Genomic DNA, 26580 nt, shown 5'->3' with positions numbered 1-26580 from the left:
GGCAATAAATGTGGGAAATTACTGGCTAGTTCAGTAAGAGAGCAGAAATTGAGATCGTACATACCACATATCATTACGGCAGAAGGTGACAAGAAAACGCTACCAACACAAATATCAGCAGAATTTGAGAAGTATTATACTTCTTTGTATAATTTAAAAGAAACCCCACCATCTTTAGAAGATATTGAGGGATATATAGACCAGTCACAGCTACCCAAATTGATAGAGGCAGACCGAGAAGACCTAGAGAGGGAAATCACGATTGAAGAGATACAGCAAGCTCTTAAATCCATGAAACCGGGGAAAGCACCAGGCCCAGACGGTCTAACGACTCAATATTATCAAACATGGTTCCACATCTTAGGCCCTTATTTAGCAAGATTATTTAATGCATCAGATATGGATGGGAAGCTAACTAGAGATACTCTCACGGCCCATATATCCTTGATATTAAAAGAAGGTAAGGACCCGTCCTCATGCAGCAGCTATAGACCAATATCTCTCTTAAATGTGGACCTAAAAATATTTACTAAAATACTTGCAAATAGACTAGCGAAGGTCCTCCCTAGCCTAGTACACTTAGATCAGGTGGGCTTTATGTCATCAAGGGAAGCAAGGGATAATACCACCCGAATTCTTAACTTAGTACAAGTAGTAAAGGAAAAAAAGATCCCGTGCGTAGTGTTGAGCACAGACGCAGAGAAGGCATTTGACCGGGTGGGATGGCCTTTCATGTTTGCTGTGCTCAAATATATTGGACTAGGGAAAGAGATGCTAGAAAAAATTACCAGAGTCTATACAGAGCCAATGGCTAGGGTAAAAACTAATGGTATATTGTCAAATGCCTTCCCAATAAGAAATGGCACAAGGCAAGGATGTCCATTATCGCCCATACTCTTTGCTTTGAGTCTAGAACCGTTCTTATGTAGAATTCGGTTAAACCAAGATATTAAGGGGGTAAAGATAAAAGAGAAACAATTTAAAATCGCCGCTTACGCGGATGACCTACTATTTTCACTAACTAGCCCAGGTATATCACTGCCAAATCTAATACAAGAGTTTAAAAAATTTGGGGTTATGTCATATCTGAAAATTAATTTTGGGAAGTCGGAAGCGATGGGAATAGGGGTACCTTTATCCCAGGTAAACGTGCTGAGAAGCAGCTTCGGCTTTAAATGGAAAGAAGAGGCGGTGAAGTACCTAGGGACATTAATACCAGCGAAATTAACGCGGGTGTACGATCTCAATTTCCTGCCCCTGATAGCAAAAACAAGGAACCTACTAGAACAATGGCGTAAAGGGATGCATTCATGGTTCGGCAAATGTAATTTGTTAAAGATGACAGTTCTACCAAAATTTGTATACTTGTTGCGAGCGCTACCGGTTAAGATCCCAAGTGCCTTCTTTAAAGCAATACACTCTCTGTTTGTGAATTATATTTGGAATTACAAAAAACCACGAATAGCAAGACGATTGTTAGTATTACCAAAGAAAAAAGGGGGGCTGGCTTTTCCAGATATACGAGTATACTATCAGGCCACTCAAGTGGCCAGAGTGCTAGACTGGTGGCATCATTCGGAAAACAAGCTATGGGTACAATTAGAACAAGCACAAACAGAAGTAGATTTGAAGAGAGCGATATGGTGCTACCAGGTATTACCTAAGGAACTGAAAAATCACTCGATAATAGGAAATACATTAAGGGTGTGTAGGAATCTAGATATATACAATAAATTGACAACGAGCGAGTCCCCTTTATTCCCAATTTTGGGAAATCCACAGTTTGCACCAGGCTTAGATAAGAGACAGTTTGTGGACCTGAGGGAGAAGAAAATTGATCAGGCCTCTTCTTTTTTGATACAAAGAAAATGGCCCTCAATTAATCAATTGATTGATAGAGCGGGAATATACAATGTTCCCTTCTGGCAAGCAATTCAATTACACCACTATCTAACATCAATACCAAGACCAGAAAGCTTCTGCAGAGCATTAACGAGATTTGAACAATACTGTGTGAGGCCAGGGACCTTATTACATACACTATCAATAGCCTATGGGCTACTGACAAATCCGGAAGAACAACCGGAATTAACGTGGCCGGGAAAATGGGGTAGAGATCTCGGATGCAATCTAACAAGTGAACAGGTCCAAAGGATATTAAGATTTACCTTTAAACCATCTGGGTGTGTCAGAACCCAAGAACTGAATTTCAAGCTCATAACGAGATGGTATATTACACCTAAGAAAATTCACAGATGGTTCCCGAGAGAATCAGGTGTATGCTGGAGATGCAAAAAAGAAGAAGGTACATTGTATCATATTTTTTGGACCTGTGCAGATATAAAACCATTCTGGGGGGGAGTAAAAAATATGACTCAAAAATTTACGGAATATAAAATTGAAGAAAATCCGCTCTTTTTCCTGTTGCAGGGGTCAGATATACCGGTGGGGAGATACGAAAATTCTATTATACCGTATTTAGTAAATGCAGCTAAAGCATGTATCCCAGGTAACTGGGAAAAAACACAACCCCCATCGATGGTAGAATGGATACACAGAGTAGAGGAAACTAGAAGAATGGAAGAGTTAATTGCATACTCCCAAAATAGACAGGAGAAATATAAAAAGATATGGGAAGAATGGAACTTCTTTATAATCTCGGAAGAAGGGAAAAAACTCTTAGGAGGATAGAGGCAAGGAAAAGATAAGAATATAGCGGAAGGATAAGGGGTCCTTTAGGCTGATGGCAGCGGAGCGGGGGAACTCTCCCCCCCCCTTTTTTTTTTTTTTTTTTTTTTTTTTTTTTTTTGGGGAGGGAGGGGGGAGGGAGGGTAAGGGACAAAAAAGGAAAATAAGGAAGGAATACAAGTTAAAGTAAATGATGAAAGAGTGGAATTAACAAAGGTTAAAATGAGATTGTACTACCTGCTGAATTGTAAATGTACTCAAACTGAACTTCCTGAATAAAAATTTATATTTGAAAAAAAAAAACCCGTATTCGCGTCCGTTCTGGTTTCTCGAACGCTGACGTTTACTTGAACAATGAGACGGTTCCCCCGACTCTGATTGAGCTCACAGACCAGATGGCCCAGGCCATGGTGTACCTGTGTGATGCGGCCCTGGACGCGGCTCCTCTGGTTGCCAGAGTGTCTGCGGTGGGTATTGCCTTTGGCTGAAGAGCTGGTCAGTGGACCAGGCTTCTAAGAAGGCCTTAACTGATCTCCCATTTTTGGGTAAACACCTGTTTGGTGACTCCTTGGTTGAGTTAATCAAGGGCCTAACGGGGGATAATAGTACTCTTCTCCCCCAATCCTCAAAAGGCAAGGCACCTCGCAGTAAGCGGGGGCCTTCTTTCACGGCTCACAGGCTTTTTTTTTCGTGCCTCAGGGGCACAAGTAAAAGGTATACCTTTCAGAGCTTCTGGAGGAAACCAGAAAGCTTGGTCGGGTAAGCCCAAGACTAGCCAGTCCGGTTTGACGAACAAATCCTCCTCTGCATGAAGTGACGCCCTCACCCGATTTGGGGGTGGGGGGACGTCTGCGTTGCTTTCAAGAACCCTGGATGTCTCTGGTTCAGGATAAATGGTTTCACAAACTAATTTGTTCAGGGTACAAGATCGAATTTCGGTCTCGCCCAGCAGACTTTCCATCAAATCTACGTCTGTCTCCGGATCGATTGAAGGATCTCAGGGAGGCAGTGTGGGATCTCCTTGCACAAGGAAGTGATTGTGCCGGTTCCTCAGCACGAAAGGTTTTGAGGTTTTTATTCAAACCTGTTCACAGTGCCCAGAAAGGAGGGCAAGGTGCGTCCAATTCTGGACCTCAAATCACTGAACCGCTTTGTGTGGGTGCAGAAGTTTCGGATGGAATCCATTTGGTCGGTGGTAGCATCTTTAAATCAAGGGACTTTCTGGCCTCCAGCGATATAAAATATGCGTATCTGCACGTCCCTATCTACGAGGGTCATCAGCGGTATATCCGTTTCACAGTGGCAGAGGAGCACTTTCAATTTGTGGCATTACCCCTTTGGTCTAGCCTCTGCTCCCAGAGTCTTCACCAAGGTTTTGGCCCTGGTGTTAGCTTTGATCCACAAAAAGGGGATTGCAGTCCTCGGATATCTGGACGATCTCCTGTTGAGAGCAAGTTCTCGTCCAACCCTGTTGGGCAACCTGTCAATCACGGTTCAGACTCTTCAGGAGTTTGGGTGAACCATCATCTTCAAGAAGTCTGCGCTGACCCCGTCAGTGCGCTTGAATTACATGGGTATGATTTTAGACTCCTCTCTGGCGAGGGTCTTTCTCCCCGGGGAAAAACTTCAGACTTTGCAGAGCGAGATCAGGTTGCTGATGGACACCGATCTCTCCTCCCACCAGACTTGTATGAGGTCTCTGGGGCTGTTGGTGTCGACCTTCGTGGTGGTCCCGTTTGCTCAATTTCACACAATACCTCTACAAAAACAGATTCTTGTCAAGTGGAACAAGGATCCGAAGTCCTTAGACAGAATGATGTCTAAGCCATTTCACGAGGTCGGAGCTCTCGTGGTGGCTTCTGTCGCCCGCTCTGAGCCAGGGCAGGTCTTTTCTACCACTCTGCCACTGTTGTGGACAGAGGTCACCACGGATGCCAGCCTGTTGGGCTGGGGTGGAGTTCTGGACAATATCTGTGCCCAGGGAAGCTGGTCAACAGGGGATGATCAAGCTCTGCCTGCTCCATTGGACGACTCGGCTGCACGGTTTTCCGGTTTGGGTACAATCCGACAATGCCACGGCTGTGGCTTACAGCAATCATCAAGAGGGCACAAAAAGTGTCCGGGCGGCCAGGGAGGTGGCTGAGATTCTGACTTGTGCCGAGGAGCTTGTTCTGGCTCTCTCCACAGTTCACATTCCCAGTGTGAAGAATTGGCAGGCAGATTACCTGAGTCGTCAGGTTCTGGATCAGGGGGAATGGTCCCTGCATCCGGAGGTTTTTCATCTCCTGTGTGCCCGATGGGGAACTCCAGAGGTGGATCTGTTTGCGTCTCGTCTGAACAAAAAGGTACAGAGGTTTGTGGCCAGGGCTCGAGACCCTCTGGCCGACGTCACAGACGCATTGTTGGTGCCCTGGAGCCAATATCGGCTGATTTATGCCTTTCCTCCGATACAGCTGTTGTCGAGGTTCCTCCGCAAGTTGGTGGTGGGAAAGGTGCCGGTGATTCTGGGGTGCGTTATCTGGCTCCTCCAAGAAGATCCCCTTTGCCTCCGTGGTATCTGAATTTGGTTTTGTCTGTTCTTCAACAGCCTCCTTTTGAAAATATTAGGAACGTATCTCTACCTTTGTTGTCTCAGAAGGTCACCTTTCTGGTGGCTATCACTTCTGCCCACAGAGTGTCTGAGTTGGCGGCACTTTCCTGTCGTTCGCCTTATTTGGTCGTTCATAGAGATAAGGTTGTCCTCCAACCTAATCAATTGTTCCTTCCTAAGGTGTTGTCTGCTTTCCACCTCAATGAAGATATTGTTTTACCTTCGCTCTGTCCTAAAGCCTAAGCATCCTAAGGAATTTGTCTTACATTCTCTGGATGTGGTTCGGGCGATCAGGGTTTACCTGTCGGCCACAGAGCTTTTTAGGACATCTGATTCTCTGTTTTTCCTCACTGAGGGATCTCGTAAGGGTTTGGCTGCGTCTGCTGCGACCATATCCAAATGGATCAGGCAGACAGTTGTTCAGGCCTATTCATTAAAGGGTCAGGTTCCTCCTTTCCCTGTGAAGGCGCATTCTACTAGAGCACTGAGTGCCTCCTGGGCTTTTCGCCATCAGACATATGTTACTCAAGTGTGTAAAACAGTGACTTGGTTGTCCTTACATACTTTTACAAAATTCTACAAAGAAGATTTATTGGCATCCTCGGATGCCTCCTTTGGCCGCAAGGATTTGCAGGCTGCTTTAAAAGAGACTTGTTTTTTTTCTCTTTACGGGGTTGAATTTATGTTTTGGGGGTAAGCTCCTGTTGGTACGGGTTGAGCTTTTTGTTACCCATTTGGCTACGTTTTTAGCCTTGGAAATACGTTAACAGTTTTTGGTTGCGTTCTTCCCACCCCTCATGCCTATACTGCTTTCGGACGTCCCAATAGTGAAGAAGCATAAGAGCTGCATCTGTCAATGGATTTTTGTAAGAACTTACTGTAAAATCCTTTTCTCTGAGGTCCATTGACAGACGCAGCACCCACCCCTCTTTTTTGGGGATGGTTGTGTCTTCTTTTCACTGCTTGCTACGAAACTAATATGAGAGCACAGTGTGTCTGGGGTTATATCGTGCGGGACAGCCCCTATAGGCTCGTCGAGTGAAAACATTTCACTGCCTAGTCTACTCCTGTAGATGGCGCATAACCCAATAGTGAGAAGCATAAGAGCTACGTCTGTCAATGGACGATAGAGAAAATGATTTTATGGTAAGTTCTTACAAAAATCCAGTTTTTGTTTCTCTTTGAGGGTGTATTGTGTTTTTAGGGTGAGCTCCAGTTGTTCCTTGTTGAGCTCCATGTTACCTGGTTGGCCTTTGGGGAGTTACGTTTCCGTTTGCATTGTCTTCCCACCCCTCATGAATATACTGATTTGGGATACCACTATAGTCTCTGACTAGATGGAGCGGCGTCTGTCGATGAACGATAGAGAAAACTGAATTTTTGTTAGAACTTACCATAAAAAAAGTTAATTGACAGACGCAGCACCCGCTCCTCTACTTCTGAGTGGATGGGGTTTTTTCTATTCTAAACACTGCTTGCAACTAAACTGTTTGATGATAGCAGGGTGTGTGGGGTTATGCCTGCAGGGACAGCCCCCATAGGTATGGTTAAGCTTTTTTCTGCCTAGTGCCTATTCCTGATAGGAGGAGCATAACCCTATAGTCTCTGACTAGATGGAGCTGCGTCTGTCGAACTTCAGAGAAAAGGATTTTACGGAAAGTTCTTACAAAAATCTATTTTTTATTTATTTTTTGTTCTTGTTCTGTCTCTCATTGTTAAAATAAACCTACCATTAAAATTATAGACTGATCATGTCAGTGGGCAAACGTACAAAATTAGCAGGGGATCGAATACTTTTTTTCTCTCACTGTATATACATGGGCATGAAGAATGCCACTCTACTATGGGTACATTTTCTTATATTTAAAGATGACTTCTAATAAACTATTTATATGCATCAGCGCCTATATTATATAAATTGGTATGCAATTGTGCCTGCTTTATGCTGAAACCCTTAATGTGCTAGGGATAAATGTTAATCCTGAGCTGTATATACTGCATCCATTTTTATGTAGACATGGTAATTTTTTATACAAAACTCTATCTAAGCCTAACCCGACTTGTTATAAGAGGAGACAATCTAGTGTATGTGCAGACAGTTAAAGATTAATCATTTGTCTTTGCAGAAACATGGAAAGGAATTGGACAAATTTTGTGGAAAAGATGGATCCCAGCTTGTTACTATCAAAGCTGAAGAATTCAACAAAAAGTTTAATCCAATCTTGATAAAAATTAAAGAACAACAACCAAAAGAGCCAGGAAACCTAAAAGAATATTCTCCATGGATGAGCAATTTTAAGCCAGAGTTTTCCAGAAATGAAATAGAAATTCCGGGTCAGTATTTGTTTTTTAACTGTATATCACAGGACACAGGGCATTTTTATGATCATGACCACTGGGTTATGCTGCCATTTTCAAGTGAATAGACACTTTTCAGAAAACAAGCAGGCTTCCCTATCCAGGCACCACCCCTCCTTGCACAGCTTATCATCATTTAGTTATTACCTAAGGACAAAGTATGTGTCTTTGAAGTCTTTCTGAAAACTCATCTTCATGATGTTAGCCTGTGGTTTTATCACTGTCTTTTCTGTACACCCCTGCTGAGGAAGGGAAATGCTTAATCAGATCAGTTGCCTGTGGCCCTGGGGCACAGATAGACGTACTCCAGATCCAGCTATGCAAGAAGGGGGATGGCCTGTAATGTTGCCAGTTGGGCAGTGATCACTGGGGTATCTGTTATCCTGTGAACATGCTGGCAGGGTATTCAATGGTTTAGAGAGGGTGTCTATACCGCTCAGATGAGCATATAATTGCAGACCAGCGTGGGTGATCGCCTCAGCTTGCCGCTGTTGAATGTCCAAAATAAAGAATAAATTAGCCACACACCACCACAGGACTGATGCAAATAAAATCCTTTATTGTCCTCACAGACAGAGAAGCAAAGCATGACAAGCTGTTGACCTGTTTCACACTCAGATCACGTGCTTAATCAGAACCTTTTAAGCACATGATCTGAGTGTGAAATGTGTCAATAGCTTGTCCTGCTTTGTTTGTCTGTGAGGACAATAAAGGATTTTATTTACATCAGTCATGTTTGGGTGTTTAATAGTCCAGGTTGGTGATCCCCTGGGGGGCATCGCATCTCTGGATGCCCTTTCAGGCTTGCCCACTGTGATGCACAAGGATTGGGCTTAAAATAGTTGTAATGCAATTTCTGCCAGCTCCTCTGTAATAAAAAGTATACGTCACAGTTTTCTGTATGTTTTATGAAAATTTGGCAACTACATACCTTTCTCACATTCCCATTTTGTGGTCAGGTGACCCCCCTCCCTCTCCTCCCCCAATCTAAGGACTCCAGCCATGGCCAAAAGTTTTGAGAATGACAGAAATATTTATTTTCACAAAGTCTGCTGTCTCAGTTTTTATGATGGCAGTTTGCATATACTCCAGAATGTAATGAAGAATTATCAGGTGAATTGCAATTATTTGCAAAGTCCCTCTTTGACATGGAAAGGAACCTAATCCCATAAAAAAAATTTACACTGCATTTGTGAAGAAGGCTTCAGGGCGCCAAAGAAAGTCCAGTAAGTTCCAGGACCATCTCTTACAGTTGATTCAGCTGCAGTATCAGGGCACCATCAGTGCACAGCTTGCTCAGCTATGGCAGCAGGCAAGTGTGAGTGCATCTGCACACAAAGTGATGCAAAGTCTTTTGGAGGATGGCCTGGTGTGAAGAAAGGCAGCAAAGAAGCCACTTCTCTCCAGGAAAAACATCAGGGACAGACTTGATATTCTGCTAAAGGTACAGGGATTGGACTGCTGAGCACTGATAAATCCCCTTTCCGATTGTTTGAAAAAAGGTGAGCACTACCATCAGTCCTGTCTCATGCCAACAGTAAAGCATTCTGAGACAATTTATGTGTGGGGGTGCTTGTAAGCCCAAGTGAGCTCACTCACATTTTTGCCTAAGAACACAGCCATGAATAAAGAATGTTACAAAAACATCCTCCGAGGGCAACTTCTCCCAACCATCCAAGAACAGTTTGGTGACAAAAAATGCCTTTCTCTATCGTCCATTGACAGACGCAGCCTCATCTCCATGAGCTGTGTGGGTTATGCTGCCACCGGCAGGAGTAGTCTAGGCAGTACGTTAGTACAAAACTTTGGATATACACGCCCACGGGGCTGTCCGTCCAGACATAACCCCCACAGACACAGCCCAGCATATCAGTTTGTTTCTGCCTAGAGTCCGGTCTCAATTTTTATTCTTTTTTTAGAATATTTTTTATTTTTCTTTACTCACTTGCTAGCTAGTGTTCAGGGGAGAATTTTCCTGGTGATCTACAAGCAACAATGCCGGCTGGGGCTTCACACTGGATAATCCAGATCCTTATGGTCCCCCCAGCCAGGCCTACGAGCGTGAGCAGGTTATAGTCCCGACCTAGGCCTAGCCATGACAGTGTCCCCTTTCTGGATGGGGACGAGCCTGCAAGCAGATGTCTCGCCGGAACGCAACGACCTGGAACGCCCTGAGTCCCTGCGTACCCCTCAGCTGGCAGCACCCCCACTTCGGGTGGGAGGCAGTCTGCCCGGAGCAGAGCCCATCCAGTCCATGGTATGGTGAGTAAATGTGTCCCCCTTTGCCCCTGCTTGCCTTGGGGGGATGTGGGCCCTCTACTGGGGATTATGGGATTTGTGCCTCCCAAAAGATCTTCCTGGCCTGCCCAGTCTGTGTGCCCTATCCCCCCCCCCCCTGTGTGTCTGGAGCTCTTGACGCTCTGGGGGGGGGGGTGGTATGGTACTTTGGGCTTGCTGGTTCCTGTTGTGGTTCCTGAGGCCTCCATGTGTCGGTCCCTGGCCGCATGGTTCGCCGTGGGCACCACCATCTTAAGTGTGGGCAATGTGATTTTTTTTTTTTTCCATAGACATGTATGGGGCAGCCATTTTCCTTGAGCTTCCTATTGAAAATGTATGGGCAACCATTTTGGTGTAGTTATTGTGCTATGCTGGGCAGCGTGACCTTTCTCCAGGCGACATCACTTCCTGTGCATTTGTTTTCTGCTGCTGACTGAGGTCACTTTCTGTCTTCTGTCCATGCTGCTGGAATGATCAGGAGGACGGTATGTCTGAGGTAGTACGACACTTGGAGGTCCCTGCGGACGTATCCTTGCACTTTCTGCTGTCAGTTTGGTTTACAAGGGTTCCCTGCAGATCGCTGTCTCCGGTGGCTGGTGCCACGATCGGCGCTCTTAAAGCAGCAGTACTCCGGTTTTTGCAAATTGCACTATGGAATCCCAGACTGTAATATCACCCTCAGACCCACTCTGTGCGACTTCTGGACAGTCCAGATCCCAGTCGCTGGTCGCGATTTCAGCAACGCTGGTAAGCCTGCTCTTTAGTGAAAGCCCTGATTATTTCAGTACGGGACACTTTGAAATTGGCTGATGAGCCCACGCTGGCCGGGACGTGGGTGGCTTTTGGCTCCCAGAAGTTTCAGAAAACTGGCAAGGTTTTCCCTTGTCCCGACACTTTTCACGATATTGTAAGTGACCAATGGCGGCACGTTAAGCACGTGTTTGTTGTGCCAAAACCCTTTAAACGCCATTATCCTTTTGATGAAAAGCTTTCCAACCATTGGAACGGTGCCACCTAAATAGGACCATCCTGTCTCCAGATTAAACAAATCTTCCCTTGTGCCTATGGAAGACTCCCCGGTTTTTACGGACTCGGTGGACAGGCAGGTGGAATCCCGCCATCTGCAAGTGTTGGGGGGTTCCATTTTGAAACGGTGTTTGTGTCTGTTTTAGTTTCACAGACGGTGACAGAGTAGATTAGGGGTTTGCGGGAGTCTTTGGAACAGCTGAAACTATTGGACCAGATAATCCAGGCTCTGGTGTTCCTGTGTGATGCGTCTATGGATGCAGCTCCCCTGGTGGCCAGGGTCTCGGCCGTGGCCATTGCCTTGAGACGCATGGTTTGGCTGAAGAGCTGCTCGGCTGACCAAGCTTCAAAGAAAGCCCTAGCTGACCTCCCTTTTCTGGGAGAGCGTTTGTTTGGCGACTCATTGGATGAGTTGATCAAGGGCTTGACTGATGGGAAGAGTACTCTTCCTCAGTCCTCCAAGGGTAAGGCTCCCCGTACTAAGCGGGGTCCTTCTTTTTCTGCTCACAAGCGTTTTTTTTCGTGCCTTTTGGGGCGCAAGAAAAAGTTAACCAGTTTAAAGCTTCTGGAGGGGCTAAAAAGCATTGGGGCAAGCCCAAGGCCGGTCAGTCAGGTGCTGCTGACAAGTCCTCTTCAGCATGAAGGGGCGCCCTCACCCGCTTCAGTGGTGGGGGGACGCCTGCGCTTCTTTCGGGGTTCCTGGAATTCCTTCATTCAGGACGAATAGGTTTGCAAACTGATTTGTTCCGGGTACAAGATCGAATTCTGGTCCCGGCCAGGGGACAGTTTTTTTTCAGTCAAATCTTCACCTGTCTCCAGGGCGCTTGAAGGATCTGCGGGAGGCTGTGCTAGATCTCCTGGCTCAAGGGGTGATTGTGTCGGTTCCATCGCAGGAACGCTCTCAAGGTTTCTATTCAAACCTGTTTACGGTACCCAGAAAAGAGGGCAAGGTGCGTCCAATCCTGGATCTCAAGGCTCTGAACCGCTTTGTGCGGGTGCAAAAGTTTCGAATGGAGTCCATTCGATCAGTGGTGGCATCATTGAATCAGGGGCATTTTCTGGCCTCCATTGATCTCACAGATGCGTATCTCCACGTCCCCATTTATGAGGGACATCAGCGATTCCTCCTCTTTGCGGTGGCAGAGGATTGCGGTGGCAGAGGAACACTTTCAATTTGTGGCATTACCCTTTGGTCTCGCCTCGGCTCCCAGAGTATTTACCAAGGTTCTGGCCCCCGTGCTGGCCTTGTTACGTTAGCGAGGTGTCTAAATTGTGGGATATTTTGACGATTCCCTGTTGTGAGCAGTCTCCCACTCAGATCTGATGTACAATCTATATCACAATTCACACTCTCTGGATGTGGTTCGGGCGATAAGGGTTTATCTGACAGTTACTGAGTCCTTAGAAAATCGGACTCTCTCTTTGTCCGAACGGACGGTCCTCGCTAAGGTTTGGCTGAGTCCGCTGCAACTGTTTTGAGATGGATTAGTTAGACGGTTGTTCAGGCTTATTCACTCAAGGGTCAGGTTCCTCCTTTCCCTGCGAAGGCTCATTCTACTAGTGCTGAGTGCTTCTTGGGGTTTTCGCCATCAGGCCTCAGTGGTGCAAGTTTGTAAGGCAGCGACTTGATCGTCTGTGCACACCTTTACCAAGTTTTACAAGGTGGATTTGTTGGCTTCTTTGGATGCCTCTTTTGGCTGCAAGGTTTAGCAGGCTGCTGTTTCGTAAGAGAATGTTTTTTTCTTATTCTCATAGGGGTCTTTTACCTGGGTGAGCTCATGTTTTTTGGTTGAGCTTCCTGTTACCCAGCTGGCTATGTTTAGCCTTTGAAGTTTACGTTACTTTCTGGTTGCGTTTTCCAACCCCCTAATGCCTATACTGCTTTGGGACGTCCCACACAGCTCATGAAGATGAGGCTGCATCTGTCAATGGACGATAGAGAAAATAGGATTTTTGTAAGAACTTACTGTACCATAAAATCTGTTTCTCTGATGTCCATTGACAGACGCAGCACCCACCCCTCTGATGGGAACGGTTTTGTGTCTTCACTGCTTGCAACTAAACTGATGTGCTGAGCTGTGTCTGTGGGGGTTATGTCCGGAGGGACCACCCTGTGGGCGTGTATATGCATAGTTTTGTACTAACGTACTGCCTAGACTATTCCTGCAGGTGGGAGCATAACCCACACAGCTCATGGAGATGAGGCTGCGTCTGTCAATGGACATCAGAGAAACTGATGTTACGGTAAGTTCTTACAAAGATCGTATTTTTCCAGCATGATGGGGCACCTTGCCTTACGGCAAAAGTAATAACTAAATGGCTTGGGGAACAAAACATCAACATTTTTGGTCCATGGCCAGGAAACTCCCCAGGCCTTAATCCCATTAAAAAACTTATGGTCAATCCTCAAGAGGCGGGTGAACAAAAAAACCCCCACAAATTTTGCCAAACTTCAAGCATTGATTATGCAAGAATGGGCTGCCATCAATCAGGTTGTGACCCAGAAGTTGATTGACAGCATGCCAGGGCGAATTGCAGAGGTCCTGAAATAGATGTGTCAACACTGCGAATATTCACTGTTTGCTTAAACCTAATGTAATTGTTAATAAAAGCCTTTGACACTTAATAAATGCTTGTAATTATACTTCAGTATATCATAATAACATCTGACAAAAAGATCTAAAAATGCTGAAGCAGCAGACTTTGTGAAAATTAATACTTATGTCATTCTCAAAACTTTTGGCTACGGCTGTACTGTGGCAGGGGCTGAGATTCCTCTCTGACTTCAGTCGAGCGGTCACATCGGCAATGTGAAAAAGGTATGTAGCTGCCAAAATTTCATTAAAACACACACATTGTGAAGTATACCTTATTATTACAGAGGGGCTAGCAGGAATTCTGATTAGTAACTTTACTGCTGCACGGGATAGCGACAAGGGGGAGAGGCGGGACTTTTTTCCAGCTTACACAAAGGAGCAGACAGGCAGGAAGAGGGACAGGAGGAGAGGAAGAGCAGTGGGATGACAGAGGCACATAAACTGACCACGGTATCATGGATCAGGGAGGACACAGGAACATAAAACAAAAACTATCAGCGCAAACCGTGTAGTGATACTTAATAACGCAACATACAATGCAAATAATAGCAGTGCTGTGAATTATATATATGCATAAATTAGCAGTGCAATGTGAGCATTGCAAAAAAAATGCAAAAAAATGTGCATAAATAATATTGACCGGCAGCATACACTACAATCTTGTCCACACCTCACAATCAAATCAATATAGAAAAAGTGATGCGCCAGATATACACAAATTAATAATGTTGAGTGTCCATCAAAACAGTCCAAATGATTCCGTGCTCAAGTGTCCACAATGTTGGTAAAGGAAACGTAATCCCGTGAGAAATTATATCAAACACCATATGTGTCAAATCCCTCCACCAGGTAGATTAGCCTCTCACCTCAACATGGGACCCAGACGGGCCAGCATTAGCCTGTATGCAAACATAGGACCCCAGGGGAATAACTCTCCAGCCTCTCACCTCCGGAGAACACAGGGACATGCAGTAAAAAATATAAAGAGAAAATCTAGTGCTCTCTGTATAAATCGTTGCAGGCTTTATTAAGAAGTGAATGTACAAATTACTCACATTCTCCAGGCACTCAGCCGTGCCTGCTTGTATGGCATTTAACGTAGAAGCAATACCCGGAAGATAGTCGGCGTCAGGCGCGCAGGCTCCGCCCCCTATACACGTTACGTCAGAGCGTTCTGCTACGTTGACTTCTTCGATAGGACACAGGAACAGGCAGGATTAACCAGGTTTTTACAGCATACAAAGGGACAAATGATAATGTGCAAGCACTATACGGTTCAACATGCTTTAAAGAGCAAGTAAACCTTCAACTTTAACCACCTCAATACTGGGCACTTAAACCCCCTTCCTTCCCAGACCAATTTTCAGCTTTTAGCGCTGTTGCATTTTGAATGACAATTGCGCGGTCATGCAACACTGTACCTAAACCAAATTTGTGTCATTTTTTCCCCACGAATAGAGCTTTCTTTTGGTGGTATTTGATCACCGCCAGGTTTTTTCTTTTTTTGGTGCACAAATAAAAAAAGACCGACAAGTTTGAAAAAAAAAAACGTTTTTTTGTTTAGGTTATAAAATTTTGTAAATAGATACATTTTTTCCTGCACTGATGAGCACTGATGACGCCGCACTGATGAGGAGACACTGATGGGGTGGCACTGATATGCAGCACTGATGGGCACTGATAGGTAGCACTGATGGGCACTGATAGGTAGCACTGATGGGCACTGATAGGTAGCGCTGATGGGCACTGATAGGCAGCACTGATGGGCACTGATAGGCAGCACTGATGGGCGGCACTGATAGGCAGCACTGGTGGGCAATAATGGGCACTGGTGGGCGGCACTGATAGATGGCAATAACGGGCACTGGTGGGCAGCACTGATAGATGGCATTGGTGGGCAGCACTAATAGGGGGGCACCACTGGCAGGCTCTCTGAGCCCTGTTTGCCATTTCTGGTGGCCATGGTGGGCATCCCTGGTGGTCATGGGTGGGCATCCCTGGTGGCTCTAGTGGCACCCCCTCCCCCCAGGGCTGCACTGGTAATCATCTGATTACCAGCACAGACCCCCCTGTGATCAGTGAGTAATTAGAAATACTCACTGATCACCCCGGCTGCAGTATCGATCCTCTGCTCTTTTCCTCACTGACAGGATCTGTCAGGAGGAGAAGAGATCGAAGCCGTTACAACGGCTGTATTGATATTACATGACGGCTGTGATTGGACACAGCCGTCATGTGATCAGGAGGGCCAATCACAGGGCCCTCCTGCCGAGGCTTGTTGCTCTGTGTCCTAGGGACACAGGCACATCGAGATCGTGCCGCTGTGCGTGCCCGCGGCTGCGCAATCTCTCTCCTTCTGAAGGACGTTCCGGAACGTCCGATCAGGAGGAGACTCCCACCCGGCCGTATATTTACAATGGCCCGGGTGGGAGGTGGTTAAGTTTTGCCTATAGGTAAGCTTATAATAAGGCTGACCTATAGGTAGTATAAATATCTCCTAAATATGCATCGTTTAGGAGATACAGTCAGGTCCATAAATATTGGGACATTGACACAATTCAAATATTTTTGGCTCTATACACCACAATGGATTTGAAATGAAACTAACAAGATGTGCTTTAACTGCAGACTTTCAGCTTTAATTTGAGGGTATTTACATCCAAATCAGGTGAACGGTGTAGGAATTACAACAGTTTGTATATGTGCCTCCCACTTTTTAAGGGACCAAAAGTAATGAGACAGTTGGCTGCTCAGCTGTTCCATGGCCAGGTGTGTGTTATTCCCTCATTATTCTATTTACAAGGAGCAGATAAAAGGTCCAGAGTTGATTTCAAGTGTGCTATTTGCATTTGGAATGTGTTGCTGTCAACTCTCAATATGAGATCCAAAGAGCTGTCACTATCAGTGAAGCAAGCCATCATTAGGCTGAAAAAAACAAAACAAATCCATCAGAGAGATAGCAAAAACATTAGGTGTGGCCAAATCAACTGTTTGGAACATCCTTAAAAAGAAAGAACGCACCAGTGAGCTCAGCAACACCAAAAGACCCGGAAGACCACGGAAAACAACTGTGGTGGATGACCGAAGAATTCTTTCCCTGGTGAAGAAAACACCCTTCACAACAGTTGGCCAGATCAAGAACACTCTCCAGGAGGTAGGTGTATGTGTGTCAAAGTCAACAATCAAGAGAAGACTTCACCAGAGTGAATACAGAGGGTTCACCACAAGATGTAAACCATTGGTCAGCCTCAAAAACAGGAAGGCCAGATTAGAGTTTGCAAAACAACATCTAAAAAAGCCTTCACAGTTCTGGAACAACAGCCTATGGACAGATGAGACCAAGATCAAATTGTACCAGAGTGATGGGAAGAGAAGAGTATGGAGAAGGAAAGGAACTGCTCATGATCCAAAGCATACCACCTCATCAGTGAAGCATAGTGGTGGTAGTGTCATGGCGTGGGCATGTATGGCTGCCAATGGAACTGGTTCTCTTGTATTTATTGAGGATGTGACCGCTGACAAAAGCAGAAAGATGAATTCTGAAGTGTTTCGGGCAATATTATCTGCTCATATTCAGCCAAATGCTTCATTGGATGGCGCTTCACAGTGCAGATGGACAATGACCCGAAGCATACTGCGAAAGCAACCAAAGAGTTTTTTTAAGGGAAAGAAGTAGAATGTTATGCAATGGCTGAGTCAATCACCTGACCTGAACCCGATTGAGCATGCATTTCACTTGCTGAAGGCAAAACTGAAGGGAAAATGCCCCAAGAACAAGCAGGAACTGAAGACAGTGGCAGTAGAGACCTGGCAGAGCATCACCAGGGATGAAACCCAGCGTCTGGTGATGTCTATGCATTCCAGACTTCAGTCTGTAATTGACTGCAAAGGATTTGCAACCAAGTATTAAAAAGTGAAAGTTTGATTTATGATTGTTACTCTGTCCCATTACTTTTGGTCCTTTAAAAAGTGGGAGGCACATATACAAACTGTTGTAATTCCTACACCGTTCACCTGATTTGGATGTAAATACCCTCAAATTAAAGCTGAAAGTCTGTAGTTAAAGCACATCTTGTTCGTTTCATTTCAAATCCATTGTGGTGGTGTATAGAGCCAAAAAGATTAGAATTGTGTCGATGTCCCAATATTTATGGACCTGACTATTTACTGTACATGCAGCCAGAGAAATCACTGGTGCATGCGCTCTGAAGGAACGGCCACCCGTGCCGTTTCTTCATAGCCTTGTGCCTTGACCGGCGGCTCCTGCGCACATGCGCAGGAGTGACGTCATCGCGTCTCCCTTCTGTCACAGAGTCGGAGTCGGCAAACCCAGAAAGGAAGACTGGGTGAAGATGGACGCGGTTTCCAGCGATGACATCGCATCACTGGAATGCTTTGTTTTGAGGCACGTTTCACATACTGTAATGTCCTAGTATGTGATGCATATTAGCACATTTTACCTTTGCCTTGCAGGTAAATAAAAATAATGCAGCGGTTTACAACCGCTTTAAAGGAACAGATTTTTTTTTTTTTTTTAATAGGTTTACAACTACTTTAAGACTATGTGGCCAAGACTGGTAAGCGCCTTTTTGTTTGGTGGACCCCATTGGTTTGTCAGTCTCCTGTTGTATTCCCTTTTTTCTGAGATGCCTAGGCTGTGTGTGGCTGTTGGTGGCAGTTGTGTTGGGCTACCTGTGTGAGAGCGATACACTGCTGTTGCAATGCTCTAAATGTACGGGACTGAACCATGCCGTGCATGCACAGTGCAATGACTTCATGTATCCACATCTGTGCGAGTGCCATCTTGGTTCCCCTAGGAGGCTGGAAGCTAGTGTCCCAGTATGGACCCTTTCATTGGAGAAGATTTTTCTATACTTTGGCTGACATTTTTGTCAAGATCTGACTGCTGATTGCCTCATAGCTCACTAGCAGCCTAGCAGTTGGATTGGTTACCCTATGTGTACTGGGAACCATACCTGGTCCCTGCTGACCCCATTAGCTTCTGGCGCTGGATCTTGCGTTTGGTGCATATGGTGAAATGAGTGTAGTTAGCCATAGGCTGGTATTCAGGTCCAGGGCCGTGGTACTTTCAGGGTTATGATAGGCAAAGCCTGGAAACCTGGACGGGTCCGGTGACGTGGATGAGTTAAGACACATCAGTTCCTGGCTATGCATGTTTTGGGATTATTGCTTGGTTCTGTAGTACATACTACATTATATCATGTTATCCTATCAGACACATCACAGTACTAAGCACACAAATCATTTTGAAGGCGCAGCTTATAATGTAATCTACATTTTTTTGTGTTTTTTCCGGCCTGCTATTGTCTTGCCTTCTTCTGTGTGGTAGTTAATGTTATTATAGCGTTATCTGTTTAAATTTGGCAGTGTTTTTTTCCTCCTTACTACTGAAAGTTCTTCTCTGGCTAGTGATGTAGTGCTTTCATGACTCCTACTATGCACTTCCAGTCGCCATTTTCCTCCGACAATGAATGCTGATCGTTTGCTGGCTCTCCTGTTTCCAAATACCTCAGAGACACAACCACAGGAACTCGATTAGCACCTGGCAATTCCTTCATACTTGAACACACTGAACCCCCTTAGTCCTTATCCATTCTGTGAATATCCCACAAGGGAAGATTCTCAGTCACCAGTGGCGAATTACTTAGGAGCAGGAGCACATGGGCAAATAACGAGAATTCCACTACAAGGCCCTAAGGAAACTCCAAGTTCCTTTCAGATTAATAGCTCTTCTCTTGTTCTTAAGCAGGGTATTACACTGACACTTCATCTCCCTGATTTGGACTCATCCACAGACACACAATATGTAGCCTGTCTAAAGCAAAATTCTCTAACATTATGTCTATCCTAGCCTAAAGGCTGTTGCCATTTCTGGAAATGGTTGGTGCCAGCAGCTGAAAATGATAATTTGCCTCTCCTTTCCTTGACTATATTTGTGATTACAACCTGAATTGCCAGGCCAATATTTTACCAGGGGCTGCTGAAGATTTACCACCACCAACATTTTGTGAAGGTAATTCTTCAGTTTCACCCCACCTGCTGGCTATTGTGGACATCTTGATTGAGACAGTACATACTAGTGTCTGGAATACAGCTCTGGCGCTCAGGCCACTATTCTGTGTAGACACCATTAAGAATGTCATTTGACAAATCTCCGGATTGTCCTACATGTGCATATTAGGGTGATCACGTGTCCCAGATTGCCCGGGACAGTCCCACATTTTCAGGTCTGTCGCGGGCAACTTCATTCCGGGACAATACAGTGTCCCAGAATGAAACGAACACTGGGAGCAGTCTGGAATGCTGGGGACACGTGTGGACTGAACTGCCATAGCCCTGGCTCCAGCTCCGCCTCCACCTTCACCTCCACCTGACTATTACTGCCCCCTGGTTGCTAGAGCCACCTGACGTCTAACAACCAATGAAGTCATGGTCGCAACTTCCTCCCTGCCCAGCGTTGAAAGTAAAGGAGGAGTTAACTTCTCCTCCGCGCCTAGTGCTCCTGGAGCCCAAAGCAGCTGCCCCTTGAGTTGAGCCCCGCCGCCGCCCCCTTGTCATGGGGTGACAGTCCCACTGGGGGTGCAGGGCAGTGGCATCTTGAAACAGCGTGTGGGTAGCCACGGTGAGCAGCACGAGGCTGGGTAAAACCAAGAGCCCGGAAGGTGGGAGAAGACCTCACCGCTGCCCTGACCTGAGCAGCAATGGGCACAGCATCCCTGGCACCTCCAAGTCAGACCCTGCACTCCTTCTCCAACCTCTGCTCCCAGTTGTCACTATCATGAACAAGAAGGAAGACAGGCTGACCGAGGGCCCAGAGGACGAGGACGGGCGGGGGAGGTAGGTGCATCACACACACACCTACCCACAGACACAGGCTGGAATAAGGGGGCACAGGAGGGACTGCAGACAGTGCTAGGGGTCCCTCTCACCCACCCCCTCTCTCTCTTCCACTCTCTCTCTCTCTCACCTACCCCTCCTCCCTCTTACCCACCCCCTCTCTCTCTTCCACCCCCTCTCTCTCTCACCCACCCCCTTTCTCTCACCCACCTCCCTCCCTCTCTCTCACCCACCTCCCTCCCTCTCTCTCACCCACCTCCCTCCCTCTCTCTCACCCACCTCCCTCTCTCTCACCCACCCCCCTCTCTCTCACCCACCCCCCTCTCTCTCACCCACCTGCTTTGCACCCACCCCCTCTCTCTCTTCCACCCCCTCTCTCTCTTCCACCCGCCTCTCTCTTCCACCCTCCCTCTATCTCTATTCAACCCTCCTCTCTCTCTCCCCTCTCTCTCTCCCCCTCTCTCTCCCACCTCTCTCTCTCTCTCTCACTACCTCCCTCTCTCTCTCACTCCCTCCCTCTCTCTCCCCCTTCTTCTCTCCTGCCATCTCTCTCTCCCACCCTCTCTCCCTTTCTCCCTTTCTACCGCCCTCCTTCCCTTCCTCCTCCCGCCCTCCCTTTATCCCTCCCCCCCTTCCTCCCTCTCTGTCCCGCCCTCCCTCTCTCCCGCTCTCCCTCCCTCTTTCTCTTCCTCTCTCTCTCTCTCTCTGCCCCTCCCTCTCTCCTGCCATCTCTCTCTCCCGCCCTCCCTCCTGCCCTTTCTCCCGCCCTCCCTCTCTCCCTCCCTCCCTCTCTCTCTGCCCCTCTCCCTCCCTTCCTCTCTCTCTGCCCCTCTCCCTCCCTCCCTCTCTCTCTGCCCCTCTCCCTCCCTCCCTCTCTCTCTGCCCCTCTCCCTCCCTCCCTCTCTCTCTGCCCCTCTCCCTCCCTCCCTCTCTCTCTGCCCCTCTCCCTCTCTCCCGCCCTCCATCCCTCCCACCCTCCATCCCTCACTTTCTCCCGCCCTCCATCCCTCCCTTTCTCCCTCCCTCCCTTTCTCCCTCCCTCCCTCCCTCCCTTTCTCTCTCTTTCTCCCTCCCTTTCTGCCTCCCTCCCTCCCTTTTCGACCGCCCTTTCTCCCGCCCTCCTTCGCCCGCCCTCCCTCCCTCCCTCTTTTTCTCCTGCCCTCCCTCCCCTCCTACTGCCCTCCCTCCTGCCCTCCCTTTCTCCCTCCCTCCCTTCCTTCCTTCCTTCCTCTCTTCCTTCCTTCCTCACTCCCTCCCTCCCTCTCTCTCTGTCCCGCCCTCCCTCTCTCCTGCTCTCCCGCCCTCCCTCTCTCCTGCTCTCCCGCCCTCTCTGTCTCCCTCTCTCCTGCCATCTCTCTCTCCCGCCCTCCCTTTCTCCCGCCCTCCCTCCCTTTCTCCCGCCCTTTCTCCCGTCCTCCCTCCCTTTCTCCCGTCCTCCCTCCCTTTCTCCCGTCCTCTCTCTCTCCCGTCCTCTCTCTCTCCCGCCCTCTCTCTCTCCCGCCCTTCCTCTCTCCTGCTCTCCCTTTCTCTCGCCCTCTTTCTCTCTTCCACCCTTTCTCTCGCCATCTTTCTCTCTTCCACCCTCTCGTGCTCTTTCTCTTTTCCATCCCCCCTCTCGCTCTCTTCCATCCCCCCTCTCTCTCTCTTCCATCCCCCCTCTCTCTCTCTTCCATCCCCCCTCTCTCTCTCTTCCATCTCTTCTCTCTCTTCCATCTCCTCTCTCTGTCTCTCTCTCTCTTTCACCCCCCTCTCTCTCACCCCCTCTCTCTGTCTCTCTCTCTCACCCCCTCTCTCTTTCTCTTTCACCCCCTCTCTCTTACTTCCCCCCCTCTCTTACCCCCCCCCCCTCTCTTACCTCCCCCCCTCTCTTACCCCCCTCCCATCTCTCTTACTTCCCCTCCCTCCCTCCCTCCCTCCCTCCCTCTCTCCCTCCCTCCCTCCCTCCCTCCCTCTCTCCCTCCCTCCCTCCCTCCCTCTCTCCCTCCCTCCCCCCCCCCTCCCTCCCTCCCTCTCTCCCTCCCTCCCTCCCTCTCTCCCTCCCTCTCTCCCTCCCTCCCTCCCTCCCTCTTTCCCTCCCTCTCTCTCTCCCTCCCTCTCTCTCTTCCTCCCTCCCTCCCTCTCTCTCTTCCTCCCTCCCTCCCTCTCTCTCTTCCTCTCCTCCCTCCCTCCCTCTCTCTCTTCCTCTCCTCCCTCCCTCTCTCTCTTCCTCCCTCCCTCTCTCTCTTTCGCCCTCTCATGCTCTTTCTCTCTTCCATCCCCTCTCTCTCTCTTCCACCTCCTCTCTCTCTTCCACCTCCTCTCTCCCTCTCTCTCTTCCACCTCCTCTCTCTCTCTCTTTTCCACCTTCTCTCTCTCTTTTCCACCTTCTCTCTCTCTTTTCCACCTCCTCTCTCTCTCTTCCACCTCCTCTCTCTCTCTCTTCCCCCTCCTCTCTCTCTTCCACCACCCCCCCCTCTCTCTCTCTCTCTCTCTCTCTCCCTCTCTCTTCCACCTCCTCTATCTCTTCCACCCCTCTCTCTCTCTTCCACCCCTCTCTTTCTCTCGTCCACCCCTCTCTCTCTCTCGTCCACCCCTCTCTCTCTCGTCCTCTCTCTCTCTCGTCCACCCCTCTCTCTCTCTCGTCCACCCCTCTCTCTCTCTCGTCCACCCCTCTCTCTCTCTCGTCCACCCCTCTCTCTCTCTCGTCCACCCCTCTCTCTCTCTCGTCCATCCCTCTCTCTCTCGTCCACCCCTCTCTCTCTCGTCCACCCCTCTCTCTCTCGTCCACCCCTCTCTCTCTCGTCCACCCCCCTCTCTCTCTCTCTCTTCCACCTCCTCTCTCTCTCTCTCTTCCACCTCCTCTCTCTCTCTCTCTCTTCCACCTCCTCTCTCTCTCTCTCTCTTCCACCTCCTCTCTCTCTCTCTCTCTCTCTCTCTCTCTCTCTCTTCCACCTCCTCTCTCTCTCTTCCACCTCCTCTCTCTCTTTCATGCCCTGTCTATCTCCCCCCCTCCTCTCTCTCTCTCTCACCCCCTCTCTCTGTTTCTCTCTCTCTCTCCCCCGTCCCGTCTCTTACTCCCCCCGTCTCTCTCTCTCTCATCCCTCTCTTACTTCCCCCCTCTCTCTTTCTCACTCCCCTTCTTTCTCTCACCTCTTTTTTTTTCACTAACTGATGAAAGCAAGTGCGAATTAGAGATCCCATCCCTCCCCACCCCAAGCACTGCTACTGAACCCATCCACCCCCACCACTGCCACTGATCCAATCCTCCTAATAAAGGGCAGGTCCCAGCATGAACCCCTGAGATCTAAGGGGTTACATCCTTAGATCTCAGGGGTCCATCCTGGGACTTGTAGTCCTTCAATTTTAGAGGTGATTTACATCCTTAGACAGGGCTGCTGTTAGAAATGATGGGGCCCCGTACAGCCTACCTGATGGGGCCCCCTTCAACCCCATCCCTGGCCCCGCCTCAAAACAAAATGCAGGTTTGTCACAGTTTACGTATATATGTGCGGGACCAACGTGCATGTTTGCAATTACACATGAGCAAGGGGTAATAGGGGCTTTAAAAAGGTTTTACATTTTATTTTATTTATGTTACTTTGTGCAAAGTAGCTGGGGCTATCATGCTGCAGGGATGACCAAGATATCACCCTTCCAATCCAGGGACGTGCCGGTGTTCTGTCAGAATAGCGCTACCTATCAGATTCTGCTACCAGAGGTGACATACGGACTAGAACAACTTACTGCGCATGTGGCATGCATTCCAACATGGCCGCTATGCATTCCAATAGCTTTCGTAATGTGACAGAACACGAAGCAGCGGTGGACATCTTACACCCACGCAAGTTTTCAATTTTACATTTTTTTTAGCAGTAAACTCACCTTATAGAATAAATCACAGTATTACATTTCTATTATTATTGTATTCTCGTAAATATAGCGAGAAACCTGTGGCCAGAAGGTGGTGACGGCCATCTTGGTACACCCCACACTGCTCAGCGACAAACTGATTATATAGTAAAATAGACTGTTCCACTCGGCTGCGGTGAAATAGTCTATTTCAGTCTATAAGGTGAGTTTACTGATAACATAAATGTAAAAAAGAAGAGGGAAGAGGTTAAAGGGGAGTGGTTTGACTGCACATGTTTACTGTCCCCCAAACACAAGTTTAAAGTAGCATCTCACTGTGTCCTATGATCAGCAGCATGAAAATCACACAGGCTGCAGGTGCCCTGTCACAGTGTCACATGGATGATGGGGCTGCTGACTTTGTTATGCAGTAACACTCAGTACAGCCGTAGCTTAAAGTCAGCATCCATGTGACACTGTGACAGGGCACCTGCAGCCTGTGTGATTTTCATGCTGCTGATCATAGGACACAGTGAGGACTCTGTTCTTCACTCACTTTGTCCAATGCAGCCATGCTGTCCTCCTGCTGCTCCCTGTCAGCTGCTGAGTCAGTCGTCTGCCTCCTTACATGATCACATACTCGGCACTTGAGTAAGGGGAGGCGGGGCTCAGCAGAGAGAGAATTATTGTATCCCTCCGCCAGGCAAGGCAGTGGACAGCAGCAGCCAGGACTATATGGCAGCAAATCAATGTGGAACTGCATCCCATGTATACATGCGCCCCCGAAAATGAAAAAAAAGTCCCGCCACTGCACTCACCTCATTATAGGGCCCAGGAAAATGTAATTACACCCCCAAGAAAGTACAAATTAGGAAAAAGTTTAGAAAAAAACTATTTTATTTAACATGCAGAAGTTTACTGTGATGTTGCCCGGGCCCCTTGTAGAGCTGATGGAGCCCGGGCCCGGTACAACAGGGCTGGTTGTACTGCCCTATCAGCGGCCCTGTCCTTCGATCTAAGGAGTTTATGTTGGAACTTGTAGTCCCTCATTTTTGGGGATGTGACCCCCCAAAAGTGAAGGACTACAAGTTCCAGCATGAGCCCCTCAGAGCTGAGGATGTGACAGCCCCCCAATGGAGGGGTAGGAATCAGGTAGGTCAGTGTAATGGTCAGTATAGGAATCAGGTAGGTTAGTGTAAAAGTCAGGTAGGTCAGTGTGGGAATTAGGTATTTATGTGTAGTGGTCAGGTAGGTTAGTGTAGTGGTCACTGTAGTGGACAGGTGGGTCAGTGTAGTGGAGAGGTATGTCAGTGTATGTCCAGCTTTTACTCAATATCCCTCAGGTAATTTGAATTCCTTTTGTAGTATAAAGTACGGGGATTTATTTACAACTTTATTGCCTTAGATATTAAGGGCATTTGTTTCATGAATTTTAGCCCAACGTTGAAAGAACAATGACACTCTTTGAATCTAAGTAGCCACCTGCAGCTGCAATGTTGGGCTAACATACATGAAACAAATGCTTAAATAGGTAAGGGACAGGGCCCTTCCCCCAGCAAAGTCACATGGCACTGCCCCCTTGTGATGTAACTGACCGGTGCATGGTGGGGGGGGGGGTGTCCCTGAATGGCAGTTTTGAAATGTGGTCACCCTAGTCCATATGTGCAGAACTTTATGGCTTAGAGCTCACCCTGCTTGAAAAAAGGTGCTGTGTGCACATGCCCTTTGAAGGTGAGTTTCTCTTTGGAAAATTACTTCAGAATACATTGAGGTGGTTAGGGAGGGAAAGGAGGTTCCTACCTCTCTATTTATGATCACATGTCCCTATTGATTTATCCTCCCTTACCTTATGTGCATGATCAGTTTCATCTTCTACCACAGGTCCAACCTTTCATAGCACACTCTCCACTGATGCTCACACTCTCTTTCAGTTGATTCTGCATCCTTCCTGGCTCCTTCCCCTGACCCTTCTCTATTTGAAATACTTGGGTCTAATCTTGACATTCCCCATCCATCAAAATGTTTTTGTCTGTGTCTGGTTCCATGTTCAGGAACATACTTCCATTGGTACCCCTCTCTTGCTCCTCCAGGAGAATTTCTCTCAAAATTCAGCTGCTGGACTCTTGCAAGGGACCCTGTGCCAAGTTTTAATTGCTCAAGGTCACTAGGTTAGCCCCACTACCTAAAGTCTTTTAACTGTTTATTGCCATAAGGCATTTCTCCCAGGCTTACAACCCTCAGACTCTGCTCTGAGCTCTACAGATTGCCAAATATTAATAGACTGAGAAGCAATTCTGCTCTTGCCTTCTCCAAAATCCTGGTCCTTTGTGCCAGCCGCCTTCCATTCAATGACTTTGT

The 26580-nt window shown here is 47.5% G+C and overlaps 1 protein-coding gene across 1 annotated transcript in view; it reads left to right on the top strand.

Annotated features, from left to right (window-relative positions):
- The window catches only part of PRKDC (protein kinase, DNA-activated, catalytic subunit), a 1165045-nt gene that overhangs the window by 1052650 nt on the left and 85815 nt on the right, over positions 1-26580 (top strand). Inside the window, exon 77 of the mRNA XM_082258689.1 lies at positions 7405-7612. Within this exon, the coding sequence (XP_082114815.1) occupies positions 7405-7612 (208 nt within the window). The remainder of the gene's footprint in view (positions 1-7404; positions 7613-26580) is intronic.

This window comes from Pelophylax lessonae (genome assembly GCF_965119305.1).
Source record: "Pelophylax lessonae genome assembly, chromosome: 5".
NCBI classification, from domain to species: Eukaryota; Metazoa; Chordata; class Amphibia; order Anura; family Ranidae; genus Pelophylax; species Pelophylax lessonae.
The sequence above is the reverse complement of the archived record's forward strand: the minus strand, read 5'-3'. Positions and strand labels throughout refer to the sequence as shown.